This window comes from Lichenostomus cassidix, chromosome 1, assembly GCF_008360975.1.
Source record: "Lichenostomus cassidix isolate B80296 chromosome 1, HeHo_3.0, whole genome shotgun sequence".
Classification (NCBI taxonomy): domain Eukaryota; kingdom Metazoa; phylum Chordata; class Aves; order Passeriformes; family Meliphagidae; genus Lichenostomus; species Lichenostomus cassidix.
In genome coordinates this window covers 69,300,928-69,314,546 of record NC_139479.1, presented here as the reverse complement: position 1 = coordinate 69,314,546, position 13,619 = coordinate 69,300,928, and the positions used below count along the sequence as shown (strand labels likewise).

General features: G+C 42.1%; 1 protein-coding gene across 3 annotated transcripts in view; it reads left to right on the top strand.

The window, feature by feature from the left end:
- Positions 1–564: 564 nt before the first annotated feature.
- The window catches only part of CDK8 (cyclin dependent kinase 8), a 75,482-nt gene continuing 62,427 nt past the window's right edge, over positions 565–13,619 (top strand). The window contains exon 1 of one of the 3 annotated variants that reach the window (XM_085062675.1): positions 565–1,001. In XM_085062675.1, coding sequence (XP_084918801.1) covers positions 874–1,001 — 128 coding nt within the window. In that variant the 5' untranslated portion in view covers positions 565–873. The remainder of the gene's footprint in view (positions 1,002–13,619) is intronic. The other 2 variants (XM_085062666.1, XM_085062656.1) reach the window with 2 other exon arrangements.

Genomic DNA, 13,619 nt, shown 5'->3' with positions numbered 1-13,619 from the left:
TCAGGGGAGGTTTAGGCTGGCTATCAGCAAAAGGTTCTTCACCCAGAGGGTGGCTGAGCACTGGAACAGCTCCCCAAAGGACTGGTCACAGCACCAGCCTGAGCGAGCTCAAAAAGTATTTGTACAATGCTCTCAGGCACATGGTGTGACTCCTGGGGATAGTGCTGTGCAGGGCCAGGAGCTGGACTCGATGAACCTGATGAATTCTTTCAACTCAAAGCACTGATTTCATCCGTGTCCACTGTTGGGGAATTATCTTAATTGCAACGCTGCTACTAGATATGTAGCACAGCACAGCCCAAGCGCGTCTGGCCTCGCCTGGATCGAGCCGGGCACCGCAACATGCACCATAACCCTGGCCCGGCGACGGGACCGAGCGCTGCCCGCGGCGGCTGCTGATGGCGGGCCCGAGCCCCCGTGCCGCGCCCAGGAACTACAGCTCCCGCCATGCAGCGCGGCCCGGCCGCCCTCCTCCGCCTGTACTACACCTCCCGGCGTGCGGCTGCGCCCGCAAGGCACGCCGGGACGGGCCGTTCCACGTGGTGCGCTGCCCGCGGCCGGGGAGGTGCCCGCGGTTTGCGACGTCCGTTTGCGGCAGCGCGCGCGGGCGCGGCCCCGAGAGCCCGCCCGGGACCGGCGGCCGTGCCGCTGCTGGCGCGGCGGAGGGAGGGAGGGAAGGAGGGACGGGCAGAGCGCCGGGGGTCGGGGCTCGGAGCCAAGGGAGCAGCTCCGCCGCTGGATGTTCCGCGGGGCGGCGCGGGGGCCTCCTCCTCCTTCTCCTCCTCCTGCTGCTGCTGCTGCCGCCGCCCGGTGTGTGCGGCGGGGCGGGGCGCGGCTGCCGGGGGCGGCGGCGGGTCGCGGCGGGCGCCCAAGATGGACTATGACTTCAAGGTGAAGCTGACCGGGGAGCGCGAGCGGGTGGAGGACCTGTTCGAGTACGAGGGCTGCAAGGTGGGCAGGGGCACCTACGGGCACGTCTACAAAGCCAAGCGCAAGGACGGGTGAGTGAGCGAGCGAGCGAGCGGCGCGGCTCCCCGCGGGACTCCCGGCCCGTCCGCCCCCTCCTGCCCCGGCCGCCCCCTGCCCCACGGGCTCGTCTGCCCCCCGGTTCCCCGTGCTAGTGCCGTACTTTCTCCGGCCCTGCCTGATCCCCGCCCGCTGAGCCCCGCGGTGCCCCGGCGCCTGCTTCCCCCGGGTCTCTCGGCTCGGAGCGGCCGCAGCCCCCAGCGCCGTGCCCGAGCCGAGTGTCGGTGCGGCTGGGCTGGGAGGAACACATTCTGTGCCTGAGGAGAACCCTGCCCGTAATGCATTCTCGGTGGTAGTAAATGAGTGGCCTCTTACGCTGTTCAGCCTGACCATCGGCTGCATAGAGCGTTTCGTTTTGTTGTTTGGTGTGGGTTTTTTAACAATGCCTTTTTTTTTAATATGATTTATTACTTGTAGTCACCATTTTGGGTCGTCTTGCTGGCTGCTTTAGGAGCCAAAGTCTTGCTTGTGCTTTTGGGTCTTTAGAATGCTCTAAACCATCTTTTGTGTAGGAGCAGCTCTCGGTAAAGACCTGAGTAAATTAATTTCTTGTCATCAACGTTTTAAAGAAAGACCTAGCAAACTCTCGTTTAGGTTTCCCTCGTCCGTGACATGGCATCACTTGCTGAACAGCGGAACAATAGGAAGTAGGGAGCAGGAGAGACAGGAGAGGCACGGTTTGTTCCTCTAGCAGGTCCTGAATTTTCAATTGCATCAAGTTTTTCTGTAAAGCCTCACCGCAGTGGTGCTCTGAATGCTGTCATTCAAATAAGGTGTATTTTAAAAGTCGGGGTATTATTTCTATATTCAAAAAATAAACTTTTAAAGCAGGCAGTGGTCAGTGATGGCCAAAATACGATCTGGTTGTGTTTACATAAGCTGTTGATTCTAGAAGGAAATGCTCTGGCTATTACCTAGAGAACAGGTGTGATGGAACTGGTTGCACCTTGTCTTCTCTGTGTCTTAAACATGGTGATATTAATTGCAGCGCAGTTATTTCAGCCTGATTTTTGTTTGGTGGTATGAGTCAGGTAACTGCTTTTTTTGCACAACTCTTATATTTGGATCCTTCCAACTGTTCATACTTGCCTGAAGTCTTTCTGTTCTGGGAGGGCAAGACCAAAAAAAACAGTTGTGTGATAAGATATTGCCTTAAGTTTCCTAATATGCAGGTACTAACGCTGCTGATGCAGCCAGCCCTGGTTTGTGTGCCTATACAGAGATCTGTAATATGAAAAATAGATCGAGGTTCTGAAAGATATGGCTGCGTTTCTAGTGGTCATGTCAGGCTCTTTGCAGCTGTTCAGCATGTTGGACTGCAGCATGTCTTACTGCTGAAGCATATACTCAGATGTATTTTTGGTGAAATCATTGGTCTGCTTAATGTTGTTTAGGAGAGAGTGTTTAAAATACTGGTGGTAGTGCCATTTTGAGACATTTCAGGAAAAAATGGAATTATTTGCTTGAAAAGTGGTTAGTTTAACCACAGGTGGTTTTACAGTAGGGTGCATATGATTTTAAATCCTCTTGTTGGTGAATGGAGAAATCAAGGTGTAGTATCTGATACAAGTTTTTTGGGGAAAAAAAGCTAAGCAGTGTATATTGTCTCCTTTTTTTCTTTGCTTTATTATTCATCAAGTGCTTTGTTTCCCATCCCTCTCCCTAATACTTCCCGTTTGCCTTTCTGATTTCTGAAAATTTCATTTAAAATATGCTGTGTAATTGCCCTTGGACAGTCACTAAAATATGTAGAGTAGAAACGTTCATAGATGCTTTTGTAGCTTGTAATACATTTGTACATATGTGATCTTAAATTAAAAGGTGGAATTAGGATTGAAGTTGAAGGTTTCATTTCCATGCATTTATCCAAAGGGAATCAATTAAATCGAAGAAGCGAATGATATATGTAATGACATATAGTTTTCCTGAAGCTGTGGTAATATATGTGTGGATGTTATGTCTTGCAGTGAGGAGTACCTGCAAAAGAGTTCAGTATTTGTATATTACTATATGCATATATTGAAAAACTATTCTTGCAATGTTTTAGTATTCCCCAAGTGGTAAGTAGTGATGGATCAATAACCCATTTTTTAGTTGTTTCTAGTATCTATACAGCTCAAACCTTTTTTTTTTGTATTTCCCTGGAGCTTACAAGCATTCTTTTAATTTTGTTACATGATTCTAATTCTTAATTTAAATAGCACAAATCTTTTAAGATGTACATTGTAATTTTTGGAGCTCTTTGAAGAGGAGGCTGCAGGACTGTATGTATTTTGTTAACAGTATTGGTTCAGCTTTTTCTTAAATGATATCTTCTGCTAGGGGTGTCTAATGGATAGGAGGACCACAAAAAAAGAATTAAATTTTAGTAATTCAGTTTGTGCCCTTGTTGATAAAATTCAGTTCAAGAGTAGTAGGAGCAGGGTCTGTAGTACAACTACAGTTTTCACTGCTTTTTTATTTTGCTGCTTTTTCAGCTGCTTCTGAGGTGCAGTAAGGCAAATGAAAACTAGTTAGCAGCTGTATATCCTAGTTCTAGGAAGTTAATTGCGTCATTGGAGCTACACAGGAATGCTTCAGAAGACAGTCGTTCAGGAATCTTGGTGGAGTGCGAGTCTTTCCGATGAAGGACAGATGTCCTGTAGTATGTGCACTAGTGACCTATGAGGGTGTAACCAGGGTTTCATGCCTTGCTCCAAGAATAAACCCAGTCTAGCCCTGCAGTGCCCTTTGCGACAAGGTGAGGCTTGGGGTCTCTACTGGTGTGTCTCAGAGGATCACCAGGTACAGCTCCATGGAGGTTTCTCATATATTAGCTGCCAATCTTGACCCAGCTGAACACCAAATCAGCTGAGTAACAATGTCAGGCATCATAATTGAGCTCTATCTGGTGCACTGCCTGCAGCAAAATGGTATTCTCAAGTTTTTATTTTAATCCCTTTTATTTTAAGTTTGTGGTCTATCTATGTGGTTGAATCTTCCTGGCTTTTTATTGAATGGTGGTGTCTTTTTCATCAGTGCAGTAGCTGCAGTGGGTTCTAAAACCTTAGAACAAAGTCTGTGAATAGATGGGGTTTATTTTTATAGCAGAAAGGTGTACAAGAAGGCATTTGACCCTATGGGTAGACACTGGGAAGGGAATGAAGGCATGGCATGTTGAGCATCAGTCTTCAGATAAAGGAACTGTTGCTCATCTCTAGTGTTGGTAGGATAGTTTGCTTTTTTAATTTTTGTCCAGGAAATGTCAGTTATTTCCTGCATAAAAGCTGCTTTTGCCATTTGGGTGCCCCATCAGGAGTGCTGCTCAACCCCAGGCACTAACCTACCTATTTGACTTATGCTGGACTTGGGAAATACACCAGCAGTTTGTGTTTGGTGAACTATCATGCAGATTTATGGTTTTTTACTTTTTTTTCCCCTTCAAAGCTCACAAGGAGCCGAGTGCCAGGTATGGGCAGACTGAAGTTGCAGGACAGCGGGGGCTCCTGTGCAAGCCTGGGTGCTCAGCTTATGCAGCACACCAGGTACAGCCCCTCCTGGGACTGGCACCATGTGCTGAGCATGTGCTAATGCCAAACTGGTGTGCCCAGGTTTAGTGGGATTGGGCTTGCAGTGCTTTCTTTGCTCGCCTCTCCCTTGTGATAGAGCTACAGTCAAAAATCTGAGAGAGAAGTCTATTCTGTGGAGCAAGGCTGACTGTTTCAGTGGCAATTTGGAGTGTTTCCAAAGAATCATTTTTCCTGTTCATCGGATGTGGTTTGGATGAGAATAAGAAACTATTGAATGTCCCTGTTAGGCAGTATCTAACTTTAATTACAACAGCAAAAGGATTATATAATTGAGGGTCTTGAGCTATAGAAATGTCTCCTGGTGCTTTTCCTAATCTCTTGTAAAGTGACTTGAGTGGTGAGACTGTTGGTGGGAAAACAACACTAAGCAAACTAGTGCTCTCCTAGTTGTTATCAGGAACTGTGAGAAGTGATGTTGGTCCCAAACACAAGTGGAATTGGATTTTTTTTTTTTTTTTTTTGGTTTTGTAATTTCAGCTCTTACAGTTCTGTATTGGAAGTATTGCTGTAGGTGGGGGAACAGATTGTTTAGTTTGAACCTACTGACACATTGTAATTGGCATTATGAAAATACATCTTGCACACTTCAAACCATCAAATCTAATCTACTTTTTTTTTCCTTGAGGGTCTGTGTGAGTTGTAAAATAAGCAGAATGGTGGAAATCTAGTAGATGTCCAATAAGTTATTGGGTTGCTTAATCTCTAATATGACACCTCTAATCTCTAATTACCAATGTAAAGGATATTGCAAGAATTTTGATTCTCTCTCAAAAACTCTTGTATAAAGAGAAACTGAAGGGATGAGGATTATTTATCTTGGAAAATACAGAAGGCAGAACTGTTTAAGTTGGATAAAATAGTGAATGGATTGGATAATGTGCAAGATCTTTGTGCTATTCTTGTTTCACAGCATTTGAAGATGGACGACCTGGAATGTTTTTGAAAAATATTAGGAAAATATTTAAATGCAGCATAGATAAACAGCATAACCTAGTGTCAAAGAGAAAAGATAAGAGCATAGTGTCTGTTCAGTAATGTTATCGAAAACAGGCACTTCTGGCTGTTGTAATATGTTCTAACTGTTGTAACTGTAGAAGTTAAACTGCTTGCTTAGCGATCAGGCCAAGCTCTGCAATGCATGCAGAAGAGAGCCTGCTTTTGTTTACTTCAGGAATTCTGAGTTTTGGTGGGTGTGGGTTTTTTTGGTTTTTTTTTGGTTTTTTTGTTTGTTTGTTGGGTTTTTTTTTTGTTTTTTCTTATTTTTAACACTAAACTGCTTTCTGGCCCTTCGTTAGGTGGCTAGCAGATTAGTTCCAGTTTGTCTGTGTTTGTGGGTATGTATTGATTGAGTGAGTTACATCAGATAAGTAATCACTTATTTCATCAAGGTCTATATCAAACTGATATTTAGTGAGATGTACATAGAGTTTGGGAGTGTCACAAGTAGAGGTAATGAGCTAGAATTTTACTGGGCAAGGAGTGAAACAGCAGGACTGGACTTGGAGCTTCTTGATTAGTTCTGTGTTGAGCCTTTACAGGATCTATATCATGAAGGTCATGCTGTTAGTTTTCACTTTAAATTTCCAAACAGTTCTTGTCTTCTCTCAGTTTAATAGACGTGAGGGTGGTGATTTTGTTGTTGTTGTTTTTGGCTGAATGTTTGTGTGTTGTTTACAACTGTTTTGACCCAAAGCAGTTGGTGGAGATTGCAGACAGGTGGTGAGAGCTTCAGAGCCGGCATGCAAGCCTTTGGCTTCTGACTCCTGTCAACAATGGTGTGGAATTTCTAAATGCCACAGACTTTATTTATGTATGTAATATGTGGTATTATCTTCTTAGAATATATGCCCTGAGTCTCTTTTGGATCCTTCACCGTAGTAGTTACAAAGTTCCTAATTAAACTATATCTACATAATGAGGTAGGCATGCCGTGTTGCATAAAGTCTTGTGCTCTTACATTTTTCTGGTCAACCACTCTTTTAACTGTCTTCCATCTTCTTCCTTCCCTTCTCACCCAGTTACATGGCTCCAGGCTTTATAGGTTTTTGAGGTCATGCAGTTGAGTGAGTCCTGCTGTGGCCTTTGGACTTTATTTGGTGTGATCTTTTGTTATCTTGTCACAGATGTGTTGATTTATTTTCATACCCTGCAGCAAAGGTGAGTTAGTGTTTCATTCCTACCTGAAGCCTATGACAAGTGCAGAGAAAACGTTGTGAAAGTAGTGTTGCGAAACAAAGAAAAATGCCAAGGGTCTTGATGTAGTTTGATTCTGGATCTATAAATTACAATAATACTTGTAAATAATGGGGGCATGTTCTGCTGTACAATGCATACATGCGATTTCCCCTGAGAGAACGGGGGGTAGTTGTTGAGGCTGCTGATTATACAGAAAGGTGCATGTTGTCAGAGAGCACTGCTTTTGGCCAAATTATGGTGTGGTGGTATGTTCACTCTGGATCTTGGATATTCTTTGATTTTTCTGTTTTAAAAGAATTTTCAAAGGTTTTCCTTTTTATTATTGTTAAAAATAGCCAACCACAAAACAATGGTGATGTCATTTATTACCACTGGAATGTGAAGAGCTGTAATTTGCAGACTACTGTAGCAGAAATTGAAAAATTTCTTGGTTCTTATGAATAGACTTTTAGTTTGGCTGAAATATGAAAACTGCAACCAAAACCCAATGAAAGTAGAGTGGCTTGGATTTCTGTATGGCATGGTTGTATTCCAGCAGTATGCACAACAACTAAAATACCAATATGCATGTATCCCAAGCCCTTCAAATAACAGCCCAGATGTGTCCATTTTGTCATTAAAAGGTGATTGTTGTGCCACTGTATCTAGGTGGTTGTAAAAATCTGGCTCTTTATTTAACTTTATTGACTTATAAGGCAGTCATTTGTGCTCCTGAAATACTCATAGTAGCAGATCATTCTGAATACCGAGTTAATACCGAGATGCTTCTGTCTTTCACCCGAATAAATTTCCATAGACAGGTAGCTGGACAATGAAAAGTGGGACATGAATTGCAAAGGTCTGGGTAGCAGCACCTTTTAACAAAATACTGATTTGTTTTGGTTAATTTTTTGTTCGCCTATCAGCTTTCTTTGGAACAGAATTCTTTCTACTATGGATCCTTATTTTTGTGGAGTTGTGATTATGTGGGGTGGAGACTGGGTGCCTCTGTTTAGGTGAACCGAGGATGTGAGGTAGTGCACAAGCTGCTGGTGTGGACTGCATCTTCCTGCCTCTGCTGTGGTTAATACTGTTTTGTGCAGCTCTGGTTCCAGAAGGGTGTAGTTGGCTTCAATTTTCTTTTATTTAGATTTAAACATAAAATTAGTTTAGTGAGAAGAGGAAAGCAGGATCATGAGTGTTGGTCCTAACAACTGGCAACCAGTATCTATTGTTTTTTAGCAAGAAATGATGGGCTCTGGCCCCAAAAGGAGACACCTTATTTGTCTCACAGAATGTCCTTTGTTCTATGCTGTCCATGAGTGCTATCTTTGGTCTGTACTATTTGCCTGGTGTGCTGTTTTTTCTTGTCTTATAATGAAATGTTTGCCATGTCAATATTTTTGCCATACATCGTGTTTTTGAAGGTTACCTCTGGCTCTTAGTTCCAGAGGATAAGCCTTTCATTTTGAAGTGTGATATTAATCTGGATTTTTCTGTAAGAGTCTGCAGTAGGAGTGATAGGTAGACTTCTCTGGCTTCCTTTCATGGCTGCCTTGGAAGCAGCAAAAATGTGATAATTATTTTTTGCAGTGGTGCTGTTATTATAGGGTACTGCTGATTAGGGGTGGCTGAAGTGAGGATCATAAATAATAAAATGATCTAGTAGTGTTGTCTTCTTGGGAAGTACAAAAAGAATAATTAAATTTTTTAATTTTATGATGGCATTGGTTACAGACAGACACTTGAAATTTGCCAAGTAGTTTTTTCCCTCTAGACTTCTATATACGTAAGAAAACTACCTATTTATCATAGAATCATTTAAGTTAAGACCTGTGTTGAGGACGCTGAAAAAATGCATTGTGAAGGAAGAGGATGTGAGCCTGGAGTTAAATTGCTCTTCAACGGAAGCTGAAAGAAGAGGTGGAGGTGGTAGGGAGGCTCTGCAAGGTTCAGGAGCTCAGAGCTTGGGCATTGTATCTCTGCCTGGGAAAGCATCTTCTTGTACAGCTGGATTGGGTGCGGACTGTGACAGCGTTGCGTTCACAAGTGGTCTGAAGACAGGAAGAAAACTGGAAATACAACTTTCCTGGGTCTGATCAGTGAACATTGTGAACTAGAACTGGGCTTTTGTCTTAGAGGATGAGTAGGGTGGGAGAGGTGAGTCAGGGTTCTGGGGTCTCCTGGACCAGGATGACAGATCTTGAAGCTCTTGTTTCCAACACTGAGTTTCGAGAGTCTGAACAGAAGTTGTGATAAAAACCCCTGGAGTTGGCCTAGAAGGAGCCCCTTACATTTGACATCTGAAATCGGGAATGAAATGGTAGAATTAAGGAAGATTCTAATACTGTAATTTTGCTCATTTGAAAAGAAGTACTTTGAAAACAGAAGTTCATGTAGATAAGCGAGTGATAAGTACTCAGTGGGCAGGTAATTTGCAGTGCAGTAGCAGGTCTTCAGTCAACAGGTTGAAATCAGATCTTGAGAAAGTGTTTTGTCATATCTGATGTTTTTTTGCCGGATTTTTAATTTAAAAAAAAATAAAAAAGAGGGGTGGCATCTCCCTTGCATTGAGGGATGAGTCTGAGAAGGTTTTAAAACCATTCATGCCTGTGCAGGACCTTGACTGGCCTTGGCAGATTCTAAAAGAATAATCTGTAGCAGATGAACATCCAGATGTGTATCTGACCTTTTTGCTGATTTTAAGCAAAACTGTTTATGCTCTCTGCATGTGATAATGGTTCTGTGGAAAATACAGCTTTCAAGTATTTCTCCGAAACCATCAGGACATCTCTTAACCGTAAGGGAAAAAAAAATTTATAGCTACACATACTAATAATCTCCGTGTTTCTAAAACCCCAAAGAATTCTGTGTTGTACAGAGTTCCTCCATTAAGACATGTGAGGTACTAGCTGCTTTTGAGATTCTGGAAAATTGATGATGGACTTGCAGTCTTGCTGTCTTAAATTCCCACAGGGTGTGCTAGTTCTGGTTGCAGTTTTTATCTTGCACAGTAGAAATGTGGTGGCATTTGTGAAACCTGATTTATTTGTTCTCCTCAAGGGTTGTCTCCTTGGATGAGGTAAGTAATGTATTGTACAGAGGTTATAATGTGCATGTCTTCTGCCAGTGTGCTGCCAAGAATCTTAGATTTGTTCAGTTCAAATTATTTGAGGTTAAAATATTTTGTTTTCTGGACAAAAAAACATATTTTGTTTTTGTTGAGCTGAGAGGAACTGCCAGATATTAAACATTAGAAAAATGACAAAAGGATCTGTGCTGAAGGGAAACATTCAGAGTTCTCCTTTTGAATCTGAATAGGAATATGAAGATTATGTTTAATCACTATGTAACTGGCTCTCTTTTATGCTTGTTTAAAATATCAACAAAGCCATCAGTTTTGTAATACTATGAAATCATTCTGGGTTGTGACTTAATGTAGATGATGATAATCAGTTGCTTGTCCTCTCTTAGTTTAAGTCTTGGAATTGTTTTTTGAGGTATAATAGAGTTAAAATGTATGTAAGCTTGTTCAAGTAATGGAGCTGAGGCAGGAGCATCAAAATACTTAACTGTGCTGCTAATAACAGGCTTGCTTTTTTTCTGGTAACCTTCCACTGTGAAGCAGTCTTGAGTTTAGAGTAGAGAAGCCTGCGTTGTGTGAATGGACGGGAATACAGTTTCAGTTTCAGGCTTCGTCCCACCAGGTCTGTACCTCTCATGCTCCTCTCCCCCCGCTGTCCCCCATCTTTTCTTTGTGAGCTTGGCAAGTAATGCTGCTTGTTACTGCGACGTGCAGGCTGATAACCATTCAGGAGGGTTTTGTGTTCTGGCTGGCTAGCCTGCTGTTCTCTCATGTCTCCTCCAAGGCTCAACAAATGGTTTCTGAGACCTTGTCAAGCCCCATAATAGCACATTTGGGATTACAGCTGTAGCTTTATTCATAGTTGCAATTTTTTGTTGGTCTTCTTGTGAATGAGTTGCTAAATTCTGTGTGTTGAGGCTTCCCGTTTGAGATGTAGCTGCTTGAATTTGGATAATCACTAGAGGATCTTTGAGATCCCTTCCAACCCAAACCATTCTATGATTTTGTTAATAAATATATGGAATTTTGTATAGAAGCATGTAAAGGTCTTAGTATCTTACATAGGAGAGGTGCTGGATAGACTCTTCAATGTTCTGCTTTTTTTTTTAATGGAGAATTCTACTGATGTTGCCCTAGTGCATGATTTTTGGATATCCTAATGAAAGACTGACTTATAAGAATATCAGGATGCCAGAGTCCTCATAAAATTGTGATACTCAAGCAAAAAGATGCTGCTGTTCAGACAACAGTTTCTGTTCTATTTAATATTATATTTGTAATCTATTCTATGTCTTAACTACCTTAAATGTTAAGTGGTAGCATGGCAAAGCATATTGTGCAGTCAGTTTAGAATTTGCAGGAAGAGAACTCTAAGCCAGGATTAAAGCTGCAGATACTTTTTAAAGGACAAAATGTTCGAGAGAATATAATGATTTTCTCAACTACAGATGCTAGCCTAAACATCGAAAATTAAAATTACCCTTGAAAAAATGCACGTTTTGTGAGCAGGCAAGAACACAACTAAAGGTCACTGAAACAATCTGCCCGTTTTTCTGGGAAAGCTCTGCTGTGTGCTTGTAACACCTTGCATACAAGATGTTGACATTTGAATAAAGGACACTTGAGAGTTGCTCTAAAAATGAAGACTCAATTCATTACTGTCTGTGTGAATAATAAGTGCAGCTGAGAACTTGAAATACAAAAGGATCTGAATTGCAGCAAACCCTTGATTCCACTTTGTGTTTCTGGCCAGGATGTGTTTTCTGTGAGAGGCATAGCCTTTCCTTATGAGTGGGGAGCCCTAACTGCAGGTGTACTTCCAATTACAGCTTGCATTCAGATACTGGATAATCCCCCACCGAAATCTTGGAAAGTCAGGTTTCACCGTTTTCTCACAGAACTTTTGGGTATGGAGCTTAAATAAAAGCATCTGGAACAAGTTTTACCTGGGGGGACTTGAAGACAGAAAGGCAGCAAACTTGTCCCTGAGTGTAATTTGAGTCTTATCTAACTTTTTGCGCTTGAAAAACTTGGCTTTCAAAATCTCTCGTTTCTTTTAAGCAGGGTTGAACAAAACAACCCCTAGCAAGTAAATGTGCTAACAGTGCTATTCATTGCTGTGTTAGTTCCATTTTACAAAAGCTCAACTGGAAGCTTATGTGACTCTGCCAGATGAGTGTCAGATACCAAAAGACTAAAAAAAAAGAAAAAAAAAAAAGACCAGCTATTGCAACACAGAAAGCTCTGTGGGTAGAATGTAAGGGCGGGGGAAAAATATCATTAGGATTGCATTTACATCTGCCTGAGTTGTGTGCCTCTGCTGTGTTGGATCAGCGAGGCTACAAAGCAGAAAACACAGCAATGAACGGCTCGTTAGCCTCATTTAATTTAGGTGGGTGCTTTAGGTCAGGGAGGCATGCCAAGACAAAACTTTGTGGTAGGGAGTAGTTACTTAGTGAAACAGATAGTCAGGGTATGCACAGAGGGAGAATCAACTTGGGGCTTGGCCTACAGTAGGGTGAAAGAGTAGATTCAAATGGATAATTCTGAGGGCTGTTCCTGACAAACATGGTTTGTTCTTTGCTCCTGAGGAATCCCGAATCCATACAAGGTTAAAAAAAACCTGCTTGAAGTACCACTTCAGTTAAAAAAAGAAAATATGGGGGGTGGTGATGGGACGAGATGGCCTCTCAAAGCTACAAGAGAATCAAGAAGATGAAATGTTGCAAGTTGCCTGGGAACAGTTTTAGGAGCTTTGCTGGGCTCTCAGTGAGTGAGGGTGAGTAGGTACTCTAAACCCATCAATTAGAAAAATGTGACCTGCTGAAATAGTAGAATAAAGGTAGCCCTTGGGAGTGAGGATATGTTCTTTGAAAAATTAAGTCTGCTGTGAGGAATGAATAAAGAAACAAAAGCTAAGTGAATGTAGACATTATGAAAAACTTAAAAGATTGGTGGTGAAGACAGTGATTGAGGGATCTAAATCTCAAACTTCGATGTTAATGAAGTGAAGAGCAGTCAGTTTTCAAGGTGAGAAGTCTTTGCACATCGGAGAGAGCAAATTTCTCACCAGAAAGTGTAATCCCGTGCTTTAAATTGTCCAGTTATGAAAGACTGGAAAGGGGCAGTGGTGAGATGAGTTTTTAAAAGGACATTTTGGAAAAGTGGGAACTACTGACTGGTAAGGTGAGCCAAAAGCAGAGATAGTGGACACGTGATAGGTGCTGAGATGAAAAAGCAACAGCCTTACAAAACACATTCAGCACTTTATAAGTCTGTTGAAATCCATCAATGGAGTTAATATACAGGCTAAGAGATTGCAGTCATCTTATCTATGTATTATATTTCCAAAAGGCATTCTGTTAAGTTCCCTACCCAAGACTAAAGCTGAATTTAGATGTGGTCATTCTCTGGATGGAGAAGTTAGAGATGTGAAATAACGGTGTGATGTCATTAGTGGTATCTCTTGGGAATCTGAGTTGCTCAGAAGTTTTGTTTGGAAATCACTTGTCATAAATAGTTGTGCAGAAGCTTTGCTGATGAGTGTTACTTGGGATAGTGAAGGCAAGGACTGATAGGGAGGGCATTTCTTCCAATAACACCTTGTACTTGATGTGGAGCAATTTGGGAAAATGGTCCTTTCTTTATCCACGCAGAAGTTTATTATTATTTAAAAAAATAATAATCGTGGAGTTTATAATGACACTTTTGTGCAAGTGCCAGTTAAATGCAGGCAATTGCTAAAATGCAGAGAGAATCACAGA